Source organism: Desmodus rotundus, chromosome 7, assembly GCF_022682495.2.
Source record: "Desmodus rotundus isolate HL8 chromosome 7, HLdesRot8A.1, whole genome shotgun sequence".
In the NCBI taxonomy this organism is placed as follows: Eukaryota; Metazoa; Chordata; class Mammalia; order Chiroptera; family Phyllostomidae; genus Desmodus; species Desmodus rotundus.
The window spans coordinates 33842396-33868067 of NC_071393.1; the positions used below are offsets into that span (position 1 = coordinate 33842396).

The 25672-nt window shown below is 48.6% G+C and overlaps 1 protein-coding gene across 3 annotated transcripts in view; it reads left to right on the forward strand.

Annotated features, from left to right (window-relative positions):
- Positions 1–8901: 8901 nt before the first annotated feature.
- Positions 8902–25672, forward strand: part of PSTPIP1 (proline-serine-threonine phosphatase interacting protein 1) — a 38391-nt gene continuing 21620 nt past the window's right edge. For 2 of the 3 annotated variants that reach the window (XM_053928656.1, XM_053928657.1), the window contains exons 1-5: positions 8902–9194; positions 12155–12441; positions 13053–13132; positions 23445–23545; positions 23965–24039. In XM_053928656.1, coding sequence (XP_053784631.1) covers positions 9184–9194; positions 12155–12441; positions 13053–13132; positions 23445–23545; positions 23965–24039 — 554 coding nt within the window. In that variant the 5' untranslated portion in view covers positions 8902–9183. The remainder of the gene's footprint in view (positions 9195–12154; positions 12442–13052; positions 13133–23444; positions 23546–23964; positions 24040–25672) is intronic. The other variant, XM_024557180.3, reaches the window with a different exon arrangement.

A 25672-nucleotide genomic window follows, 5' to 3' on the forward strand; every position in this document is an offset into this window, starting at 1 on the left:
TGGGTATGGAATCAGTGGTTTAGAAGACAAGGACGGAAAAAAACCCAGGCAGAACATCAAAAAGAAAAAAGAATTTTAAAAGATGAGGAGAGCTTAAGAAATTTTTGGACAACAGGAAGCATAAAAACATCTTCATTAAGGGGATACCAGAAGAAGAGAGTGAGCAAGGGATCAAGAACCTATTTGAAAAAATAATGACTGAAAACTTCCCTAATCTGGTGAAGGAAAAAGGCACACTAGTTCAGGAAGCACAGAGAGTCCCAAACAATTGGACCCAAAGAGGCCCACACTGAGACACATAATTAAAATGGCAAGGCGGCTTCAACAAAAGGAGAGAATCCTAAAAGTAACAAGAAAAAAGCAGGTAATTACAAACAAGGGAGCATCAATTAAACTGTCATCTGATTTCTCAACAGAAACATTTCAGGACAGAATGAAATGACATGAAATATTCAAAATTATGAAAAGCAAGGACCTACAACCAAGGCTACTTTACACAGCAAGGCTATCATTTAAAATTGAAGGGGAAATAAGGATTTTCCAGGCAAGAAAAAGCTTTGTTAACATGAAACCAGTACTACAACAAATGTTAAAGGGCTTGCTTGGAGGAGGAGAAGAAGGAGGAGGAGGAAGAGGAGGAGGGGAAGACCACCAGAGGAAAATCATCTAACAATAAAATGGCACTAAATATGTATCTATCAATAATCATCCTGACTGTAAATGGCTTAAATGCTCCAACAGAAAGACGTAGGGTAGCTGAATGGATAATAAAACAAGACCCATATATATGTTGTCTCCAAGAGACCCACCTCAGATCAAAAGATACACACAGACTAAAATAAAGGGATGGAAAAAGATATTTCGGGAGGAGGACCACACGGTTCTGATGGAGTGAATAGGAGAGGACCATGTGGTTTTGGAGTGCTTCTTTTTGCCATGTGGCTTAAGCAGCAGGAGAGACTTTGCCAGGAAGAAAAGGGGAGAAAGGACTCTTGCTGGTGGGCCATGAGAAGGTGCCACATGGCTTTGGATTAACTGGGGATTGCAGCAGCCACACCGCTAATGGTGCCGGGAGCCTGAATCACGGACTTCTACTCTTTTCCTGAGATATGGTACCCCCGGACTAGGCAGAGGGAGAGGGAAGGACTGTGCGTCTGTGGGTATTCTAAAGGACTTTAGTATCTTAATGAAGACATTACATCATTACTCTAAGTCTGTGTAACTTTTAAATAAATAATTTCTTTCCTTTTCACACACACACAAAAAAGATATTTCATGCAAATGGAAAGGGGAAAAAAAGCTGCGGTAGCAGTTCTTATATCCAACAAAATAGACTTTAAAACTTTGCAAGAAACAATGAAGGACACTACATAATGATAAAGAGAACAATCCAACAAGAAGATATAACCCCAGCAAACATTTATGCACCCAATATAGGAGCATCTAAATATGTCAAGAAAATCTTGATGGGCATAAGGGAAGAGATTGATAGAAACACAGTTATAGCCAGGGATTTTAACACCCCTTTGACTTCAATGGACAGATCTTCCAGACTGGATATCAATAAGGAGAGAGTGGCCCTAAACAACGTATTAGCACAAATGGATTTAACTGATATCTTCAGAGCATTTCATCCCAAAGCAACAAATCATACATACTTTTCAAGTGCACATGGGACATTTTCTAGGATAGACAATATCTTAGGACACAAAACAAGTCTCAATAAATTTAAGAAGACTGACATCATATCAAGCATCTTTTTTTTTTTACCACAATGCTATAAAACTAGAAATCAATCACAAGAAGAACACTGAAAAACACACAAAGACATGGAAACTAAATAACATGTTATTAAACAATGAATGGGCCAGCAATGAGATCAAGGAAGAAATCAAAATACCTTCAAACAAAGGAAAATGAGGACACAACAATCCCAAATCCGTGGGACACCAGAAAAGCAAGCCTAAGAGGGAAATTCATAGCATTAAAGGCCTATCTCAAAAAATCAGATAAGAAAGTTTTGGCCAAGACAGAGGAGTAGGTAGATAACTCTTTGCTTCCTCACACAGTCAAAAGAAGGATAATAACCCATTTAAAAATAAAAAACAACCAGAATTGCCCAAAAATCAAACTGCATGGAACTCCGACAACCAAGGACACAAAGAAACATTCGTCCAGACTGGTAGGAGGGGCGTAGATAGGCATCTGCCCAGGTGGAGATGATGCGTGGCAAGGCAGCAGACCCCACGGGGGAGGCAGGGGCTAGCGGACTGGGCACTCCTACAGTCATGTGAGGATAAGCTGGGAGGAACATCAGGGGAGTGAGACAGACCGTGAAAACCAGGGTTTCAGCACAGGAAACCAAAGACTCAAAACCTCTGGCTGTAAAATTCTATGGGGATTGCAAAGATGGGAGAAATTCCCAATCTCACAGGAGAATCCATTGGATGGGCCCACAGGGTCCTAGCATGTACACCCACCTGGGAATCATTACCTGAAAGGGCACAATCTGCTTGTGGAAAATGAGAGGAGTGGTGGAAAGTGGGGTGAGAGCCAAGCAAACAACATTGTTCCCTCTCAGAGCCCTCCCCCACAGACAGCACCACAATGCAGCAAAGATGGTTTCCCTGCCCTGGCGAATTCCTAAGGCTCTGTCCCTTACAATGTAACAGGTGCATTAAGACAAAGAAATATGGCCCAAATGAAAGAACAGATCAAAATTCCAGAAAAAGAGCTAAGCGACTAGGAGATAGACAACCTGTGTGATGCAGAGTTCAAAACACCGGTAATCAGGATGCTCACAGAATTGACTGAGTTCGGTTGCAAAATGAAAGGAGAAATGAAGGCTATACAAAGTGAAATAAAGGAAAATATATGGGGAATCAACAGTGAAGGGGAGGAAACCGGGACTCAAATTAACAATTTGAAACAAAAGGAAGAAATACACACCCATCCAGAACAGAATGAAGAAACAAGAATTCAAAAAAAAAAAAAAAATGAGGAGAGGCTTAGGAACCTCTGGGACAACTTTAAATGCTCCGACATCTGAATCATAGGCTTTCCAGAGGGAGAAGAGGAAGAGCAAGAAAATGAAATCTTATTTGAACAAATAATGAAGGAAAACGTCCCCAGTCTGGTGAAGGAAATAGACTTCCAGGAAGCCCAGAAAGTCCCAAAGAAATTGGATCCAAGAAGAAACACATGAAGGTACATCATCATTCAGTTACCCAAGATTAAAGATAAGGGGAGAATCTTAAAATCAACAAGAGGAAAGGAAACAGTTACCTACAAAGGAGTTCCCATAAGATTATCAGCTGATTTCTCAAAAGAAACCTTGCAGGCAAGAAGGGGCTGGAAAGAAGTATTTGATGTCATGAAAGGCAAGGACTTCTATCCAAGATGACTCTATCCAGCAAAGCTATCATTTAGAATGGAAGGGCATATAAAGTGCTTCCCAGATAAGGTCAAGTTAAAGGAGTTCACCGTCACCAAGCCCTTATTATGTGAAATGTTAAAGGGACATATCTATGAAAAAGAAGAAGATCAAAACTATGAACAGTGAAATGACAACAAACTCACAACTATCAACAACTGAACCTAAAAAAACCAAAAACTAAGCAAACAACTAGAACAGGAACAGAATCACAGAAATGGGGATCACATGGAGGGGTATCAGTGGAGAAGGGGAGGGGGAAACAGGGTGGAAAAGGTACAGGGAATAAGAAACATAATTGGTAGGCATAAAATAGGCAGGGGGAGGTTAAGAATAGTATAGGGAATGGAGAAGCCAAAGAACTTATATTTATGACCCATGAACATGAACTAAGGTGGGGCATTGCGGAATGCTGGAGGGTCGGGGTGCAGTGTAGAGGGTGATAAAGGGGAGAAAAAAATTGTGACAACAGTAATAGCATAATCAAAAAAGTATACCTAAAAAAAAAAAAAAAAACAAGAAAAAACTCAACACTCTAACTTCACACTTAAAGGACCTTGAAAAAGAACAGCAAACAAAGACCAAAGTGTGTAGAAGGAAGGAAATAACAAAGATCACAGCAGAAATAAGTGAAATGGTCTAAAATATGATTAAAAAGATCAATGAATCCAAGAGCTGGTTCTTTGAAAAGATAAACAATATTGATAAAACTTTAATGAGACTCATCAAGAAAAAAAGAGAGAGGACCCAAATACATAAAATGAGAAATAAAAGAGGAGAAATAACTTACACCAAAGAAATGTATAGGATTGTAAAAAAAATATTATGAACAACTATATGCAAAAAAAACTGGACAACCAAGATGAAATGGATAGAGTCTTAGAAACATACAAAACTATATCAGGCAGAATCAGAGAATCTGAATAGAGAGATCACATCTAATGAAATTGAAGCTGTAATTAAAAACCTCCCAACAAACAAAAGCCCTAGACCAGCAGGCTTCACAGGTGAATTTTACCAACCATTCTAAGAAGAACTATCACTTATCCTTCTCAAACTATTTCATAAAATTCAGGAGGAGAGAAGGCCCCTAAACCCTTTTACAAGGCTAGCATTATCCTAATTCCAAAACCAGATAAAGACACTACAAAGAAAGAAAATTATAGGCCTATATCTCTGATGAAGATAGATGCTAAAATCTTCAACAAAGTATTAGCAAACCAAATACAGCAATACATCAAAAATATCATACACCATGATCAAGTGGGATTTGTTTTGGGAATGCAAAGTTGGTACAATATTCGCAAGTCAATAAATGTGATTCACCACATAAACAAAATGAAGGATAAAAACCACATGATCAGATTGATAGATGCAGAAAAAGCATTCCATAAAATCCAGCATCCATTCATGATAAAAATAAAAAACTTTCAGCAAAGTGAGAATGGAGGGAACATACCTAAACAGAATAAAGGCCACATATGACAAACCAACTGCCAGCATCATACTCAAAGGGCAAAAACTGTAAGTGTTCCCATTAAGACTGGGGACCAGACAGGGACGTCTGCTTTCACCTCTCTAATTCAACATAGTAGTGAAGTCCTAGCCACAGCAATCAGACAAGAAAAAATAAAAGGCATCCAAATTGGAAAGGAAGAAGTAAAACTGTCATTGTTTGCAGATGACAGGATACTGCACATAGAGAACTGCAAAGATTCCACCAAGAAACTATTGATAAAGGAATTCAGCAAGGTAACAGGATACAAAATTAATATCCAGAAATTAGTTGCATCTTTATATGCCAATACAGAACTAACAGAAAGGGAAATTAAGAAAACAATCCCATTCACCACTGCTACAAAAAGAATAAAATATTTAGGAAAAAACCTAACCAAGAATGTAAAAGACCTGGACTTGGAAAGTTATGACACTGAAGAAAGTGAAGAAGATACAAATAAGTGGAAGCACATACCATGTTTGTGGATAGAATGAATTCACATCATTAAAATGTCCATACTGCCCAGAGCAATCTATAGATTCAATGCAATTCCTATCAAGACTCCAATATAGTACTTCACAGAATTAGAACAAATATTTCCAAAATTTATATGGAGCCACAAAAGGCCCTGCATTGCAACAGCGGTCCTGACAAAGAAGAACAAAGTTGGAGGAATCATGCTACCTAATATAAAACTATACTATAAGGTCATAGTAATCAAAACAGCATGGAACTGGCATAAAAACAGACACATAAATCAATGGGACAGAATAGAGATCCCAGAAATAAATCCACACCTTTAGAGCCAATTAATATTTGACAGAGGAAGCAAGTACATACAATGTGCTAAAGACAGTGTATTCAATAAATGGCATTGGGAAAATTGGACAGATAACATGCAGAAAAATGGAACCAGACTGCCTTCTTCCACCACACACAAGAATAAATTCAAAATGGATTAAAGACTTAGATGTTAGGCTTGAAACCATAAAAACCATAGAAGAAAACTTAGGCAGCAAAATCTGGGACATTGCTCATAGCAACATTTTATCAGCTATATCTCCCCAGGCAAGGGAAACAAAAGAAAAAATAAACAAATGGGACTACATCAAATGAAAAACTTTTTGCACAGCAAAGGACAACAACAAAATACAAAGACAACCCACAGAATGGGAGAACATATTCACCAATACATCTGATAAGGGCTTAAAATATCCAAAATTTATAAAGAACTTACAAAACTCAACACCAAAAAACCCCAAACAACCTAATTAAAAAATGGGCAAATGACCTGAATAGACAGTTCTCTAAAGAGGACATACAGAGGGCCAATAGACATATAAAAAGATGTTCAACGTCACTAATCATCAGAGAAATGCAAATTAAAACCACAGTGAGACGTCATCTTCATACTTGTCAGAATGGTTGTCGTCAATAAATCAACAAACAAGTGCTGGTGACGAGCTGAAGAAAGGGGACCCTCTGCACTGTTGGTTAGAATGCAGATTGGTGCAGCCTCCATGGAAAGCAGTACGGACAAAAAACAGTGGTACTTTTACACAATGGAATACTATGCAGCAGCGAGAAAGAAGGAGCTCCTTCACAGCAGCATGTTTGGATCTGGAGGCACTATGCTAAGTGAAGTAACCCAAGTGCTAAAAGACAAATACCATATGATCTCACCTATAAGTGGAAGCCAATCAACAAAACAATCAAATTAGCAAAATAGAACCAGACACTTGGAAATAAAGAACTGACAGTGACTACAGGGCAGTGGGAGGGGGGGCGTACAGTAGAACAAAGGGGAAAAGTCATCAAGGAACACGTATGAAGGACCCATGAACAAAGCCAAAGGGGGGGTAGGATCGAGGGTGGAAGGAAGGGATGGGTGGGGTTGGGGGGGAGGGGTGGGGGAAAAATAGAGACAACTGTACTTGAACAACAGTAAAAACTCATTAAAAAGAAAAATAAATAAACTAAATTTAATCAAAAAACAAAGTAGTATGGAGATACCTCAAAAAATTTTAAATGGATCTGCCTTTTGACCCAGCGATCCCACTTCTGGGAATATATCTGAAGGAACCCAAAACACTGATTCGAAAGAACACAAGCACCCCTGTGTTCACTGCAGCACTGCTTACAATTGCCAAGACATGGAAGCAGCCCAAGTACCCATCAGCACATGAGTGGATACAACAACTATGGCACATTTACACAATGGAATACTACTCAGTCATAAAAAGGAGGAAGTTTTACCCTTTGCAACGGTATGGATGGATCTGCAGAACATTATGCTCAGTGACATAAGCCAGAGAAAGACAAATACCACATGATCTCACTCATGTGTGGGATTTCATGAACAAACTCAGCTAATAGGGAAAATGGGGATGGACTCACATATGGAGAGCAGATGACAGCTGGTGCCAGGGGTGGGTTAGGGGGTAGAGGGACTGAGCAAAAAGAAAAAAGGACTCATGGACACGAACAAGTGTGGTGATTGCTGGGGGAGGTTAGGGGACTAAATAGTAATTGAACAAATATACAATAAATATTAAATTAAAAAAATAAAATAAAATTTGAGCTCAATGAGCCACCAGGAGCCCTTCTCAGTCGGTGTTTTTCCCCCTTCAGGGCTCATTGCTGTCTTCAGTGGTAAGCAACTGAGGTGCCTTCAGTGCTGAAGATGTTTGTTAGCCCACGACGAAGGATTCTGGAGGTGGGGCAGCCCAACTGCTCTGCAATTCCCCATGACGTGTTCTCTTCGGCAGCTACGTCAGAAGTTTGAGTGTCCCCATCGCTGACCCCATCAATGGGGGTACTCAGCGAGGGTGCTGATTTGTGAGCAAGCTGACTTGTCCCTTCTTGCCAACTGGCCCGGGGCTCAGGGCCCCCACTGGCATCTTCTGCGTAGTGGGCAGGGCATGGCTTCTCAGAGCTGCGTCGGGGGTGCCAGCCCAGGGCTTTCCGCAAGGCAGGGCATGATAGTGCTCCCGGCACCGGCCCAACCAAACCAGGAGTTCCAGTAACGGTCCCAATACTTCCTCCCTTCCCAAGACTGAGGGTAGCAGATGCAGAAACTGAGGCTCATAGTGTTGAAGGGTCAGTTAAGGTCCCTCAAGTAACGAACAGTGGGGCCCAGACAAAACAGGGACTACTTCATCCTGGGTTTTCAAACTCCCCCATCCGTGCCTGTACAATGCTGTCTTTCTTGGTCTAAACAGTCTTCCAGCATGAAAATTCCATTGTTAGAGGGTGCTTCCTGCCCCCGAAAGTGTCTAGTCTGGAGACTGGGGAACAGAAGCTCAGTGTCCATAAAGCTCAAGCTGTTCTACCGTGGCCAGTTACCCACTCACCCACCTCGGTGTCCCTACGGCACCCCAGCACACAGCTGTATCTGCCCTATTAGCTCCTTAAGGGCAGGGTGTGGGTTGGGCACTGTGAAGCCCGGGTTTAATGAATAATAGTGATGTCCTAGGCCTGAGGAATCTCCTCTCAAGTGGTTTGCTGGCGAGGGGTGGAGCGTCTAGCATTCCTGCACCTGGTCTGGAGCGAGAATGGGGTGATAGGCGTCAGCATCTTGGTTCCTGGCCCCTCCTGGCCCACCCCTTCAGTGCCCTCAAGCTCCCAAAGTTTATGCCCTCTGAGAATGGCCTGACTAGGGCATCAGAAGGGGCAAGCCGAGGACAGCAGCAGGGTGGCGGGGGGGCAGGCAGAGGAGCTGCACAAGGGAGCGCACCAGCTCTACTTCCTGTGGGTGAGGGACTTGATGCCTTCCCCAGCAGGCAGGCTGTACAAACCTTTCCGCACAGGCTCAGGCTGCCTGCCCACCTGGCCTACGTAACAACCTGCCTCTCCCACTGGCCACTGTCTTCCACCTGGGCTGGCATCCCTGCTCAGCCCTGCAGCCTGGACTGGGTCCTCCACCACCGGGGAGGGGGGGGAGGGGGGGGACAAGGGGCTGGACCGGAAACCAGGACCCACCCTCCCATCACTGAGCACGCTCTTCCTCATTTTGCTGCTGATTCTGGCCTCAAACAAAGCAGATCGAGCCCTTTTCCTCCCTGTGGCAGCTCATCTCTGACTTGCGGGTGCCTTCTGTGGCACTGCAGGTAGTACGGCCAAGTCGAGGGAGCCTGGGCCAGCCCTGCCAGGAGTGGGGCCGTGCTCCTGGGCCTCAGTCAGCCCTGTGTGTGGGCGAAGAGAAAGCTTTGTCGCGGCAGCCTGAGGATGATGCCCCAGCTTCAGTTCAGAGATGCCTTTTGGGTGAGTGGACTTTGTCAGGGAGTTAAACAAGTGGAATGGGCTCCAGGGAGGACAGATTGGTGGAGATTTCCCTAGGGAAGTCGATGGGGTGTGGTTTCAAGAGAAGAGAGAGGTTTTCTCACAAAAATGGTGGTTGATTTATTTTTGTCTTCACTGTGGAGGAGACCTGGGCCACTGTCCCTGGTAAGTTGGAAGGTGAAGGGGGTACTCAGCCTGGAGTGTAATTTCTCTGCAAACTTCAACTCAGTAGGTGAGAGATATCCCCCGTAGTAGCGGGAGTACCAGGACTGATTTCTCCCCCAGGCACCCCACTCTCCACAGCAGGATCTTTTTAGGAAAGACTAATTTGTGGGTGGGAGTTGGAGGAGGCAATGTGAGGCAAAGAAGGGAGTGGGCCACAGGCCTGGGGACCAAAGGAGCTTGAATTCAGACCTTCGCTCTGCTGTTTAAAGGATGGATGAGTCATTTTACCCCTCCGAGCCTCATTTTCTCCATCCACATAGTGCAGATAAATATTAATAAATACACCAACTGCAGAGGAGGATTAAACAAGATGACCGAATATAATAAAGTCCCCAGCACCTCGTTGGCATTCAAATGCAATCCTCTTCCCTCATCCAACTCCTCTTCCTTCCAGTCCTCAGGGGCCCTTCGAGGAGGTAACAGGGCTGGGCTGGGCAGTTCCTCGCTCAATTTTTAAAACTCAGTGCAGGTATAAGTCAAACCCATTCTGCCACACAGAACGGCACCTGGCTGGCTCGTGGAGGCTAAATGGCTTGGCCCAGGCCACAGAGCCTACAAGCCCAGTGTGGGTCCCTCAGGCTTTTTCCTGTTCTCCCTCAGCCCTCCCCTCTGCCCCTGAAGCTCTGGCTCTCCCCAGTGGCTCATGGGGAAAAGCTGGACCTCTCTGGTTAGATCTAAGGAATGTGACTGTTTTGAGGGCCCCCCTCCCAGCTCCATAGAGGACTGCCTGGCCCTTTGCCTCAGTCAACAGCCTTCCCTGCCTGGGTCCTTTTCTGGGACCTGTGGCCAGCATGTAAGTGACCTGCTTCCTGCCTACACTGACCACACAGTGGGCAGAGGGCCTCCTGGAGAGGGCACTATGTGCCTCTCTGGGCCCCTGTTTCCCTCTCTCTGCAAAGAGGCAGTGGGACCAGCCCAGAGAAGCCCGTGGAGTCGTACCTGGCTCAGCCCACCCCGTGCATCAGGAGGGCAGCAGGGGACCATCGCACAAGGGACAGGTGGTTGCAGTGGGGGAGACAAGGGTGGTGCGTCACCACAGCACTGCCCTGACTTGGAGCGAAAGACTGGGGAGAGGGGGAAAGCTTGGAAATCTAGGTTGCTCTGTAGCCCAGAGCAGGCTGGGATACCCTGATTGATTTACCTCCAGGACATCTGTCCCAGACCAGAATGCCTCAGCTGATCTTCCCTAGGGCAGTGCTGGGGTGAGGAGCAGCCCTGTGGCAGGACCTATGCAGTGGGCAATGGTGTATGAGGGAGCAGGGTGTGGCAGCGGCAGCGGCGGCAGCAGAAGCAGCAGCAAGAAGGCAGCTTCCTGAGCAGCATCCTGCCACACACCGCCCTGGCCCCGCCCCGAGCCACTGTGGCCTCATGGCCTCCGGAGGCCTCCTCTCCTACACGGATGGCTCCCTGTGCCTGGCATCAGGGTACAGCTTTCCTGTGGAAGGTCAGAGCTGGGAGGGGGAGCAGAAGTGGCCAGTGGGAGCCTGTCACACTGAGCCTCTGCTGATGCCCCCAAAGGTCACCATCAGCATCATTGCTCCCAGGGCTTTGAATTCTAATATTCTCTCCCTGACTCTCAGCCCATGAGGACGACTGACACTCAGAAGACCATATGTCAATTCACTCATTTAAACCGATGAAGGAGGTGCTATTATTATCCGTATTACTCAGAGGAAAAAATTAAGGCAGAGAGCTTAAGTAAATTGCCCAAGATCATACAGTTTGGACTGACCCCCGACAGGCTGGCTTCAGTGCCCAGGTTCTCACCCAGGGGGTCTCATTATCCTCTATCCACGTAGCAGATCACTACACCTTTGGGCCACACTGGTAAAGTGAAGAGAAAAAACCTGTCCTTTCTACCTCCCAGAGAAGTAAGAAGGGCAGGCAAGGTTCACAGAAGCACCTCGATGCTCAATTTACACACAAATCTGCAAAACATAGAAGGTGCACTTATCTAATAGGTCGCCTCTTCCCTGCGGCTTCCCTGCCCCGGCCCGAAGCCACGCCGCTGAGCCCTGCAGCTCAGCCGCACGTGGAAAATGACTCGTCTTTAATAGCGGAAGGAAGCGCTAGAACTAGAGGAACCATGTCTAATACCACAGCACTTCGGTTACCCAGCAACCTCAACTTCCCAGAACACAGATGTCACCAGCCCTGTTTCTGGTCCCAGCTCACAGTAAGAAGAGAGACGAAAGTCCCTCTGAGGAGCTAAGAGCTTACACTAAAGCTCACATACTTTACTTATACGAGATGGCCCATCGCTTAAAAGGGCCCATGAACTCTGATTTTACCCACAATTTTAACAAGATCGCTCCTGTGGTCTTTTAACCCATAGAGGTAGCACTTAGTAGGGATCTGTGTGGGACCTGATATGTAGTTGGTGATTGATAAATACTGGTGGACTTGAACTGTTAGAGACAGTCTCACAGATACCTGGTAGCCTGAGAACAAAGGAGGATACAGAAAAGTTATAAAAAGCAGCCATAATTGCCCCAGAGGGGCTCAGCAGTGGTGGACACCTTCGACCCGGGAGCAGACCCATCTTGTCCCTGCATTGGACCACAAGGGCACTGTTAACGGTGGGGCTACACAGCATTTACTTATAGCCTACTTTTTATCCGCAGCAGAGCATTCGGATGCAGGCTGCGGTGGCGACAAGGCGGGAGTGGGCTGGCCACACAGGGAGGGATAATTTGATTTCTGTTACACGCTCACAGTGATAAAGAGTGTCGTGGCTTTACGGGAAGTTTGTGGCTGAGCCTCAGAACAGAGCCTGTCAGCGAGACCAGGGTGAGGCTGAGATACAGTTGCCACCTGAGCTGGGAAGACTTTAGATGTCCTGTAACCCGCCTCGCACCGAGCCAGAGGGGCGCTGAAGCCCAGAGGAGGCAGGGTGCTCCCCCCTCCCCCTGCCCCTCCTCACCAGCGGCCCTGCTCCCAGCAGACAACCAGACTGTAAAACAACAAATATCTGTACATCCTCCACACAAGACCGGCAAGCAGGGTATGTGCTCAGTCACAGTTGGTACAATAAGCGACTGAACAGTGAAAATCTCTACAGTCTCCCCTGCCTTCCTGAACCCATTTTCTCCGCCATTTCAGTTTAGTTATATCCTACAAATATTTGCTAAGCAGGGTTCTCTATGAGGTGATTTAAACTGGATCCCTGAGCCTTACCCCTACATCTAATCCAATGAATGAGACCGTTTTTTCCTCAAAGAAGTCTCTGTCCAGTGATGGGAAGAGTTCCCCTGAGTATCCCCTGAGTTGGCCCTGTGCACCCAGAGGAGCCCTCTGAGGCGTGCCTTCTCCTCCCGCTGTCTCGCTGTCTCGCTCTCTCCCTGCCCTGTAAATCCAGTGGCCTTTGCAAGGAAGGCACTGTATACTGTTTTAAGAGGGGATCTCTATTCCTGGACCAGGTTTTATTGAGATTCATATCCTATCCCTTCTGGGGCCATTAAAAGGAAAAGCAAGGGCCTGAGGAGGCTGGGCCAGAGATATTACACAGTGACCTCGCACCACCCCCCACCTGTAGGCAGGAACCATTAAAGGGGACAAGGAGGACAGAATTAAACTTTTCCTTCTGATCTGTGGTCCCATCTCTCCTCTTTGAAGCTGGGTTCCAGCTTCATCTGGAAACCTCTGTGCCAAGCTGGGAGGAGCTGAGGACCCCAACAGACAGAGGCCAGAGGAAGGTAATTCGCCCTGGGTGGGGGGCTGAATAACCAGGGAGGCACAGGGGGCTGAGTCTGGGCTCACCCCTCCCCCACGGGTCCACTCAGCGGGTGTTGCCTCTTCCCCTTCCCAGTTCTGAGATTCTGAGGTTCCTCATTTAGGAAGCTAGAGAGAGGGGGCCCATTTTTCACCTACCCTAAAACTGCTTGTCCCCCCACCTAGGGGCCTGCTAACGGTGGCTCCAGGGCCTCCTGGAAAATCAGGAAGGAGAGGCCGATGTTCACCGGGCAGCTGTTCTGTTCTGGGCACTTAAAGCTATGAACATACCTTCTAAATAAACAAAAGCAGCAAATATAAGATCCCAAAAGGAAAGTGAAAAGTAGAGAAAAACAGGAATAAAGTGACCTTAGTTGGCTCCTCACACAGAGACGGCCGGTAATACTGCACTGTGTTTCTCTGAGCCCATCTTACGTGGGTGTGAGCATGCTGTCCACTCGGATTTGAATTCTCCTTGCATTTTAAAATGTATTTTCAATCGTGGCAAAATGCACCTACTATAAAATGTACCTTCGTATCAGTTTCAGGTGTGCAGTCTAGTACATTCACATGGCTGGGCGACCTGCCCCTCCTTTGCCACACCATTTCATTTTGAACATGTGTGGTTGTGGGTGCGATTTCCTTGTCTTCAAAACAACATTTTCAATGACTGCATAGTCCTCCAGCTTGTGGCCTGGTGGACGTGCACGATTTATTTGTCAAATCTCCTGTACTTACACATTTAGGTTATTGCCAATTGTTACCATTCCAGGCAGTGATGCAATAGGTAGATCTTTGCGTATCAGAGATGACTTCTTTGGGCAGATCCCCAGAAGATGAGATATTCCCGGATGAGAAAGCAGGGGTTCTCTAGCATTTGGCACTAGCAGATGCTTTGGGACCCTTCATTGTCCTCTCGCTGGACAGGAGCTGGAGGACTGAGTGAGAGGTCTGCTCAGACACTGTGGGGGATGTGCAGGCAGGCAGGCCCTGTGGCCTTACAGGCCAAGGAAGCCAGTGGCTGGGGAGCAGATCCTCCCTGAGCAGCAGGGCCTTGGAGGCTGGAGAGGAAGGCCCTGGCTGTTCCACCTTTACTGCCTCCAGCTGCCTTCCCAGTGCCTCCCTGGCGGTGGCTGTCAGGAGGAATGAGGACAGCAGTCCTCTCTGTACTGGTTGGGAAAGTTCTTGAAAACACAATGTTATGTGTAAAAAGCACAGAGCCAAACGGTGTGTCTGGTATTCAACCTGGAGTGACAAGCAGAGAGAATAACCATTTATATTGGCATAGACTTGTTTTAACAACAAGAATCTCTGGAATGACAAACAGAACCAATTAAAGGGATGACCTTTGCAGGGAGGGAGAGAAAACAAATTAGTGGGAGACAGTGGTGCCCTGTGCACTGGGGGGCTGCCCACACCAGGGCTTTTCACTGGGATAGCTCCAGAAGGTCCCTCCTTCAGGGCTCAGTCATTCCCCCATTCTCTAGCTAAGAAGGGGACAGGCTCGTTTGAAGCCTCAGCTCCCTGCCCCTCTCACTTGCTAGGGAAACTTGGAGAATCATTTCCATTGTCTGAACTTCAGTTTCCAAATCTGTAGGATGTCGGAGCGATGCTCGCCGATGATAAGGGCCTTGAAAATGGACAGACTTAGGGAAGTGCTAAAGGGACTGCCTTCCGCTGCTCGTCACAGAGCAGGTTTCAGGGGACCCAGACTTATAACTGGGTACCCACTCACAGGGTGAGCCTTCCATGCGGACCCTCTTATTCCCAAAGTGCCTCCCCGCTCTGTTCACTATTGCATATTAAATTCCACAATTAGAGAGCTTTCTGATGGCTTCAAGTGACAAGATACATTTAATTCCAACAGTAGCCCTGTGAGGTTGGTATTCTTATTCCTGTTTTACAGAGAGAAAGCCAAGGCTCATAAAGGGGACGTAGGCCTGGGGATGGACTTTGGGGCTACCCTTTGGAGCTAGTCGGAGGGTATGGTGGTTTGCTGAGACTGGGACCCTGAGAAATGTGTAACCACACAGGCAGGCGGATGACAGTCCCTTCCGCTGGTGTTGACAGGCCACCCACTCTTGGGCAACAGGAAGTGCTAGCTGGAGCTCCAGCGGCAGCCAGGGTGAGGGTGGAGTGACAGATGGGACTCAGGGCTTCCCAGCTGTGGAAATGGAAAAAACGGAAGCTGTGCCTTACTGGGGATGAAAAGAGGGGTGATAGCTGAGGCAGGAGAGTGCTCCGCATTCTGTTGCGAAGGGTAGGAGCTCCTTCTTTCTTTCTGCTGTGAAGTATCCCATTGCATGAATGTACCACAGTTTTTTGATCCACTCATTTACTGATGGGCATCTAGGCTGTTTCCAGTACTTGGCTATTACAAAATCCCAATGCCCAGGCCACATCCCAAGCCAATTACTTTTGAGTTTGGGAGTGGGGGCTGGCATCATTATTTTTCAAAATTCTCCAATGTTTCCAAAGTGCACCCCGGGTGGAAAACCATTGGGGCAGATAACCGCGGTGATTCAGACGCACTGCCGTTTCTGATCTTTACGGTGGGGAGCAGGAGCAAACACTTGGCGTTTACTATTTACAGGACCCCATTTCACTCCTTGTAAATGCTTTGTTTTTTTTAACCTTATAACCTTATATAATTACTTGTTATTATAGTAAATGAACACAACGAATTTCACCATTGTAACCATTCCGGAACGTTTCATCATACCAAACAGAAACTCTGCTCCGTTAAACAATAATTTCCTATCTTCCTCCCCTCATTTCCTACTTCTTTCTCCCTTCCGTCTCTATAATGTGCCTAAGTAGGAACCTCATATAAGTAGAATCCTATAATAATTGTCCTTTTGTGTCTGGTTTACTTCACTTAGCATAATGCCTTCTAGGTTTGGTCATGTTTTAGCATGTGTCATAATTTCACTCCCTCTTTGGGCTGAACAACATTCACTCGCCTTGCTGAGCTCCAGTTGCTCGTTTGGAACACAGAGCAACACCAGCGCAGCCTTGATATTACAGCGTTCTCTGAGAATTAGGGATGAGGCATTGAGAACGCTGAACTCTGCCTGTGTGCATCCTACTCAGTCCCCTTGGTTGAACTTGGAACCTGGCCCCAGCTCCCCTTAAACTCAGGGGAAGTCCCACCCCTTGCGCTGCCTGACTCGGGGCTCTCCTTCAGGTGGCCTCAGGCCACATCTTTGGACACCTGCCTCAGCCCCTCAGACTGCTCATGGTTCTTTCACCTGGTCTTACAGTTCTGAGCATCAAATTTCTAGGCTCTTAAACCTGAGGGGCTCATTCCCACCTCCAGGCCTCTACCCTGACTTATGCTCACCCCAATCCCCACACCTCCTTGTTCTGAGTTTTTTCCTACACATTTTGGTTTCATAAAGCAGGAAGAAGAGGCAAGAGATTGACCTTGGTCTTTAAGACTTGAGAGGTGGAGGGGAAGTGGACCGTCCTCCCAGCCCGAGGGGAGGGGAATGTGGTAGTGGAGACTTTTCCTTCCTGATAATGGAGGCCTATTAAAAGAACAAAGCTTTCAAACCAGGCAGACCTTGGTCGAGAGCCAGGCACACCCATACAATTGCTGTGTGATCCTGGACAAATGACATAACCTCTCTCATCCTCACTGTCCTCAAACAATAGCCCTCTTCAGTCAATATCACTGAGATAAAAGGCACCAGACTCACACAGAGGGTCCTCTTCTGGTGCTTGCATTGTCCACCCCAACCTCACCCAGGTATGTGGGACTCCTGGAAGCCCCTCAAAGTCCCCAGAGCTCTGACAGGGTCTCTGGGAGACACAGGCCTGCAGGATCCCCAACAAGTTGGGGCCTGGTGGGGACCCAAGCCAAGGGACCCCAGATGTGCCAGGGGCCAGGTGGCTGGGCGCCTCAGCTGCTTGGCTGCTCTGAGAAGGAGCCCTAGGAGGCCCCGCAGGGTCATCCGTCAGATCTGTGGGGGCTCAGTGGAAATGTATTTCTGATCTCAAGCTCCTGTCAGCCCAGCTAAACCCAGAATATCTCGTCTAACCACATTTGACACACTGTGGTCCTTTAATAATAAATGACTATTTTTGCTTTCTCGGCTCTCCCCCTGTGACACCTGTCCTGAACCAGCTTAGAGAAGCTGCAAATCACATTGATCTGCTCATGCACAGACCCCTCCAATCCTTGGGTCAGGGGACGTCTAGGCCCAAAACACCTGCTGCAAGGACACACCCTCTCCCCAACCTGCTCACAGATGACTAGTGATGGGGTGCTCACCACCTATCAAAACAGCTTGCTCTGCATTCCATAACTGGGAGCACTCTGGCTCTTGGAAAACCCTTCCTTGTGTTGACCCGAAGTCGGCCTCCCTGTCCACCCCACTGAGTCCTTGCTAAGGCTCTGAGAACACCTGGCCCCACAAAGGTCTGCAGAGGACATCATTCCTCAAGGGTTCCTTCCTCCAGGGCCTTAGCTTGAGACCCTCTCTGTACCCACCCCTCCTCCTGGGATACTCTGGGTAAGCAACCAGTTTGCCTCCTGTCGTCTCTTGTCATCCATCCATCCATCAGAGCCAAACCTGGGTGTCTGGTCCTTTGCCTCCCTCAGTTTGCTGAACACTAACAGTGAAGGGGGTCCATGGTGAGGGGCCGTGAAAAGAGACCGGCTGCCACTCTCTGACTTACTCTCTAGGAGCTTCAGTTTCCGTATCTGTGCAACTATTGTAAGAAGTAGAGGGAATGGGTCTGTCTGGTTTATTCAAAGGTGCCGGGTAATGAGTCATTGAATCTGCAAGCAGAGGATCTGGCTCCCTCCGTGGGGCACCTCAGGAGCCAAGAGTCATAAAGCCCCGTCTCTTGAGAGTCTCCCTGAGGCATTTTGTTCAGCCCTTTGCTCAACTGGTGTGCTGAGCACGGCTGTGAAGACTCTGGGCACCAGGACCCAGCAGAGAACCAAACAGGCCCATTCCCCCTTCCTGGAGCTGCCTTCCGGAAGATTCAGTGCTCACTACCTCAGTTCTCGCAATGATCTTAACTTGTTCCCTCAGTCCACAGAAGACTAGCACCAAGCTATCTGCTTGCTGTCGAAGTCCCTACTGTTATATGGGAGGGAAAGGGAAGGGGCAAAACCACCCCAGCTCTGAGCTGCCCCTCGGGGTTGTTCAACATTGCTGGGCCTTCTGAGATGAGAGAGAGTCTAGTCTCCCCGTTCTGTCTCCTCTCCCCCAAGAAAAGGTAATTAAAAAAAAAAAAAAGGCTTTAAAAAAATGAAGAGCTCACCAACCTAAGAGCATGTCAGAAACATTAGGAAAGTTTTTGGCAAGAATTGTTGACACTTTACAAAACGGCTTTTAAACCAGGAAGGGTACAAGCCGAAACCAATTTTGCCTTCTTCTAGGTTCCACACCCACTGTTAGGTCTCTTCTTCCCACCTTGGGCCTGTGTGAGAGCGTTTCCAGTCCTTTTCAGGTATAACTTCTCCAGTTCAGCAAACTAAACTAAAAATCTCACTCTCGTTCATTTTAAACCGCGTGCTACAAGCCTGTGATGGAGAAAGAGAACAGGCCCATTTCTCCACTTGCCACGTTCTACTCCCGGCAGCTCCAGGGACTGGGCACGATGAAGACTAAAGGGGTGAAAGGTCTTATTTCCCTGGTGCTGGTGTAGCTGGTGTCAGTGCAGCAGGTGGCAGATACCCACAGGTCAGCTCTTCCTCTCCGGGGCACCTCAGGAGGTTCTTTTCCTACCCGGACCCCTAGGGTACACCTCTGCAGAGTCCGTCTCTTTCTGACCCCTACACGTTGCATCCAATAGTTCACTCCACACACCGTCTTTTGGTGCCTCCTCTCTCCCTATCAGGCAGTTCTCAAGGGTAGACAGTTACAAGGTCTGTGGTCCGCTTAGTTCCCAGGTAAAATATGAGTGCCAGTTCCTGGACAGGTCGACCACTTGCACCCTAGGCCCACTCTCCCCTCATTCTCCCAGCAGCTCCAGCCCATATTCTTACAGAACGGACTCTGGTGGGGGGAGGGTGCTGAATGATACAAAAGACCCCCCATTTTTCTCCGGGGGTTCCTCCCCCATACGAGGTTTGCTTTGCCTGCCACCAGAAGAAAGACATCTCTCAATGCCAGAGATTGGTGAAAAGGAAAGGAATTATTATTTATTTAAAAGTTATACAGACTGAAGTTCTTTAGAATACCCACAAACGCACACAGTCCTCCCTTCTCCCTCTGCCCAGTCTGGGGTACCGTATCTCAGAAAGAAGCAGAAGTCCATGATTCAGGCTCCTGGCACCTTCCACGTGGCAAAAGGGAGCACTTCCAAAGCCGTGTGGTCCCAGCGAGCCGTGTGGTCCCAAAAAGAGATGCCAAACGGCTGCTGCACCCCAGTTTAAATCCCAGCGCCAGTCTTCCTCTGCAGCCCCATTTCCGGCTCCTCCCACAACTGGCCCCAGCTGCCCACATTCCGGGCAGGTGTGGCCCTGTGGTGTGGAGCCAATTATCTCCAAGCTCTTCTGGACTCGATTACAAATCCCTATTTGGGGCCCCCCTCTTAGCTGCACCCTGTTACAATCTGACTTCAGACTCTCTAAGTAAGACACTGCCACTGGTCACCAGGGCTTCCAAAAGCCAGCACACATATATAAACCTCGCGGCTGGAAGGTCAGTTGAAGGTCACTTCTTTGCCTTACACCTATTTCACAGTCGGGAAGGCCCAGAGAGAGCATGGGACTTTACCAAGGCTGCCAAGCTTATTCCTGGCAGATGTGAACTGGGGCCAAAACTCAGGCCTCTTCCTCCAAGGTTGGACATTTAGCTGTCCTCGGATACACTGCATATTCTGAAATTCCATGTAAAGGAGAATTTGAAAAAGGTTCTACAGCCTTTTAAATGGACCTTCTGGTGGGGAAGGGGTAGGAGGGCTCTGGTGGGGAGTCATTTTTCCAGCCTGGCCATAGCGGGGGAAAAAGGCTCTGCCTGGTAGGGGTGGTGGAGCAGACAGAGACAGGGCAGGGCCTGGGGACCTACCCCTTGCTGAACAGCCCCTGAACTTGGGACTTTGCAGAGAGACAAGGGAATGGGAGGTTAAGAGCCGAGATCTTGGTCTGGGAGAGCTGGGTTCGAATCCCAACTGTGCAGTGCAGGTCCCTGGGCAGGGCAGGTAACCTCCCTGGGTTCCATTGTCTTCAGCTTAAATGGGAGTAATCACCTTAGCTCAGTACCTGCCTCAGGACAAGTTCTGATCACTATTATCATCTATGCACACGATTTCTTTGGCTTATCAGATCAACCCTAGGTGGTAAGAGCGACCAGGCCGGTTCTCACAGAGAGAGAAGTAGAAGTTGAGGACAGCCAGGGTCACAGGATGGGGAGTGAACCTGTATTTAGTCTGCTGAACTCTCTTCAGTCTCTCAGACCGGGCCTGGGCACCCTCCCTGACGTGGCAGCCGCAGTGTGTCCCGATGAGGTTATGCCCTAGAGGGGTCACTGTCAGGACCCGGAGAGAGGTTGGCCTCTGCCCCCACTTCCTCCATGAGGAAACCAGGTTCCAAGTTACTCCGGGTCTTGGTCCCTGCAGCCACCAAAAGTGGTATGGGCAGGAAAAGGAGGAAGCGATGGTGGGTACGGAAAATGCTTCTCTACCCAACCTGCAGGGATGTGGCCACAGCCAGCTCACAGGCCTGGGCAATGGCTCACACCGAGATCCACCCTGCATGGGAAGCAGGTGGCCGTCCCTGGGCAGAACAGTATACGGGCATTCCACACACCGCCTTGAGGCCGAGACAGGAATATGCTTCCTCCAGCCCAGAGCTTCCCTGAATACCTCCTCCTGGAGCCTCGTGCGATGGCCTGCAGCCCAGATCTGGTCCCTGCACGGGGAAAGTGAGGCCCAGAGTGGCCGCCCAGAGTAGATGGAAAGACCTGAAGTCTCACATCTGGCTTGAGCAAGCCTCTCAAAGGAGGGAAGTGCGTCTGCTGGCCACCTGGCAGCCTGCCCCGGGGTGGGTTACCCTGGATGCCCTACTGTGTTGGCCTCTGGCTCCTTGCTGGCTGTCAGTACGGTCTGCCAAGCCAGCACGGCCCTTCTGCACGGCATCAGTCCTCTGGCCAAGCCTGGGCACAGAGCTGACCTCTGTGCCTCCCTGGTGACTGAATGATAGGCTGAAGTGCAACTTTGATTTGAGGCAGGGAGAATTTTAACAATCATTGTCAAGTTATTTTTAATCACTTTTGGATGTTTCGAAATAAAAAACAGTCGATGGGATGCCTACTGCATGACTGGTGTAGGCTGTCGTCACAGCGTCCTTGTTGGGGGCCTTTCCAATGCTGTCATGTTATGGGGGGTTGGTGTCTCCCGGGCTGTAAACTCTGACGCTTGGTAGGTCCCACTTATGCACCTGGTACCTCCACCGATGGGGTGCGAGGAACCTCCTGTGTGCCTGTATGAAGCCAGGTTTCTGAATCTTTTTTTAAAAGTATTTTTTATTGATTATGCTATTACAGTTTTCCCACCTTCCCCCCTTTATCCCCCCTCCGCCCTGTCCCCCCAGTCCTCCAGCATTCCCCCGCTTAGTTCACGTCCATGGGTTGTACATGTAAGTTGAGTCCTCTGTTTCTTATACCATATTTTCTCTCTCCCTGTCTATTTTAGGCCTTCCAATTATGCCTCTTCTTCCCTGTACCTTTTCCCCCCTATTCCTCCCTTCCCCCTCCCCACTGAAAATCCTCCGTGTGATGTCCATTTTTCTGATTTTGTTCCTGTTCTATTTGTTTGCTTAGTTTTTGTTTTTGTTGTTTTTCTTTTCTTTTAGGTTCATTTGTTGATGTGAGTTTGTTGTCATTTTACTGTTCACATTTAGATCTTCCTTTTCTTAGATAAGTCCCTTTAACATTTCATATAATAAGGGCTGGGTGATGATGAACTCCTTGAACTTGACCTTTGGTGGGAAGCACTTTATCTGCCCTTCCATTCTAAATGAAAGCTTTGCTGGATAGAGTTCTCTTGGATGTAGGCCCTTGCCTTTCATGACTTCAAATACTTCTTTCCAGCCCCTTCTTGCCTGCAAGGTTTCTTTTGAGAAATCAGCTGATAGTCTTATGGGCACTCCTTTGTAGGTAACTGTCTCCTTTTCACTAGCTGCTTTTAATATTCTCTCCTTATCTTTAATCTTGGGTAATGTAATTATGATGTGCCTTGGTATGTTCCTCTTTGGGTCCAACTTCTTTTGAGCTCTGGGCTTCCTGGAAATCTATTTCCTTCACCAGATTGGGGAAGTTTTCCTTCATTATTTGTTCAAGTAAGTTTTCAATTTCTTGCTGTTGTTCTTCTCCTTCTGGCACCCCTGTAATTCAGATATTGGAACATTTCAGGTTGTCCCAGAGGTTCATAAGTCTCTCTTCATTTTTTTGAGTTCTTGTTTCTTCATTCTGTTCCTGTTGGATGTTTATTTTTTTCCTTTTGTTCCAAATCATTGCTTTGAGTCCTGGTTTCCTTTCTGTCACTGTTGGTTCCCTGACTGTTTTGCTTTATTTTGTTTTGGGTATCTTTCATTTGTTTTTTCATTTTTCGACCAAGCTCAATCAGATCTGTGAGAATTTTGATTACCAAGGCTTTGAACTCTCCATCAGATAGGTTGGCTATCTCCTCATCGCTTAGTGCTCTTTGTGAAGTTTTGCTCTGTTCTCTCATTTGGGCCATATTTCTTTGTCTCAGTGCACCTGCTAAGTTGTAAGGGGGTGGGGCCTGAGGTATTCACCCGGGCAGGGCACTCTCTTTGCTGCGCTGTGGCACTGCCTGTGGGGGAGGGACCAGAGCAGGAACAGTGCAGCTCCCCTGCTCGGCTCCAGTGCACTTTCGAACAGACTCTGGAGTGAGACTGGGAGTTTCTCCCACCGCAGCAACTGCCATAGTCCACAGTCACCTCTGAGGCTCAGTTTTGTCTTCAGCCAACCCCACCCATGTGGTCCACCGCCTTACTGGTCTGGTTGTTCTGGATGATTTTTTCTTTAATTCCTTGGTTGTCAGAGTTGCGTGCAGTTTGATTTTGTGGCACTTCTAGTTGTTTATTGATTTTAGATTGGTTGTTATCCTCCTTTTGGTTGTGTGAAGAAGCGAAGGGTTTCTACCTATGCCTCCATCTTGGCCGGAATCAGGTTTCTAAATCTTAAGGGCTTGCCTTTCAATGAGGGAGATGGAGGCAGTTGGAGAGGTGGCCGCAGGGGCACTTGCCAGGTTGTGCCCCCACCCAGCGCTGCCCAGTGTGGCTCTCACACACCCTTCTGCCCCGTGTGACAGTGCAGGGACTTCACAGCCCACACGGGCTATGAGGTGCTGCTGCAGCGGCTGCTGGACGGCAGGAAGATGTGCAAGGACGTGGAGGAGCTGCTGAGGCAGAGGTAAGCACCCACGGGGTGGGTGCAGCAGGCAAGGGAGGAGGCCACTGTCCCCCCGCCCCCGGCTCTGAGAACTGGCTGAGGCTGCTCATCCCAGGCAACCTGCTGTCAGAGCAGCCCTTGCTTTCAAAAGTCATGAGTGTGGCTCTGCGGTGTTTCCCCAGATGTGGGCCCCCCCAAAGTGAGCAAGTAATCGGGTGTCCTGTCAAATGGTCCTGTATTTGGCCAACATTTATTTAAAGGAAGCGCTGGGGGCTTAGCTTTCTTAAAGAAGAGCCTGAAGGGTCAGCCTGTCCCCCCCCAGATGCTGAGAGGGTGGCTTCCCGGGCCCTGTCACAGACGTTCGAGGGACCTGCAGACATCTGAGGAAGCCACAGCCAGCAGAACTGGAAGATACGCAGTGCCCTGCTTTGTTTGTGCAGGGCCCAAGCGGAGGAGCGCTATGGGAAGGAGCTGGTGCAGATTGCGCGGAAAGCAGGCGGCCAGACGGAGATCAAGTAAGAGGTCCCAGGCCCTGGGCTTCCTCTTCCTTTGCAAAGTACTTTCTGGATATTTAGGCAGAATTTAGGATGGACTGGGGAGGGCCGGAGAGGGCCAGGGAGGATCTGGAGGGCTCCCAAGGTAGGGGTGCCTAGAGGACAACTCTCTTGAGTATCGAGAGGTCAGGTCCTGTATGCGGGAGGAAATCCAGTGAGCCGAGTGGCAGGAAGGCCCCAGGCAGGGGCCAGGGGCCACTGACCCCAGGCACTTGCAGGACAGCCCATACAATATGGACAGCCTCGCCCACGGTCCTGAGAGCCCCGAGAGGCCCCTGCAGCGGTGGCTCTGCCTAGGCTGCAAGGTGAGGGTGCACTTGAACTCCAGTACCAGCTCCTTGCCCATCAGCTTTGTGATCTCGGGCTGGTCCCTGACACTCTCATGCCTCTGTTTCCTCATTACTGAGGCAGGGTAATAGTGCACCCTTCCTCAAAAGACTGAAGGAGCCCAGGGGCTCAGCTCCAGCCTGGCTGGGAGGAGAGACAGTAAAGGCAGCTGCTGGTGCGGAGCAGCCCAGCATCTCGACCCCAGAGGCCCGGATCTGTGTGCAGACTGCTGTGTAGGGAGCAGACGGGGAGTGACAGTTGAGGAGGGTGAAGGAGAACTTTCTAACAGTGAAGCGGAGCGGAGGCCTTGGGAAGGTGTGGACTCTCCCCCTGGGTGAGGCCCGAGCCAGCCTGAGAGGCAGACAAGGTGTTGGAGTCCAGGTTCTAAAAGGGCTCTGAAGAGTCAGTCCTTCTTCTCCTACCCAGGAGTCCCAAGACCTGACCCCAGCCTGCAGCTGCCATAGTAACCCCTGACTCTTGCCCCTGCTACCCTGGAGGTCAAACCTGTTGATTCTCTGTCTCTGCCCAAGGAAAGTGGCCCCAAAACGTGTCAGCTTCAAAACTGGAACCAAGTCCCCTCATTCCAGCGCCCTGAACACTCTCTAGGTCCTCTAAACACCCAGGGGACCCTGGCTGGTTCCCGCTTCCAACCCAGAGCCTGAGAAAACATGGGAAGAAGTAAAGGAAGGTTTTAAAGTGGTATGAGCCAGGGTAGATGAATGACCAGCCCATGCACTGGATCAAAAAGCGAGAATGCAGGGTGAGAATTCAAGAGGTCTGGTGCCCACACAGCCTTTGTGAGCTGTGTGACTACAGGGAAGTCGCTTAACCTGTCTGAATTTGGTTCTCATCCGCCCACTCCAGTGGACTACTGTGCAGATCAACAGGAACGCGGGCTGAGGGTCTTCCAGGGGCAGGGCCAAAGCTGGGTACAGGCTCGGTGCAGAGGAGAGGAGGGCTCTGACACGGGAGGAATGAGTGGAGTCACTTGGGGTTCTCCTTTGTCAGCCTCAGTTGAGGGAGTTCAGTCAGGGAGGAGCCCCTGCCTGCCTCCTGCTGACGTAGTCCTGCTGTAAGAGAAAAACTTCACCAGAGAGAGAGATGACCCCCTGCAGGGAGCTGGAGAGGGTGCTCCAGGCAGTGTCACCACGGAAGCCCAGGCTAAGGGGCTGTGAGTCACAGACAACTGGAAATGGGGAAGGAGGAGCCGCTCAGGAACAGCACAATCTGGGAGTGGAGCCACAGGGATGTGGGAAGCGGGGGGGGG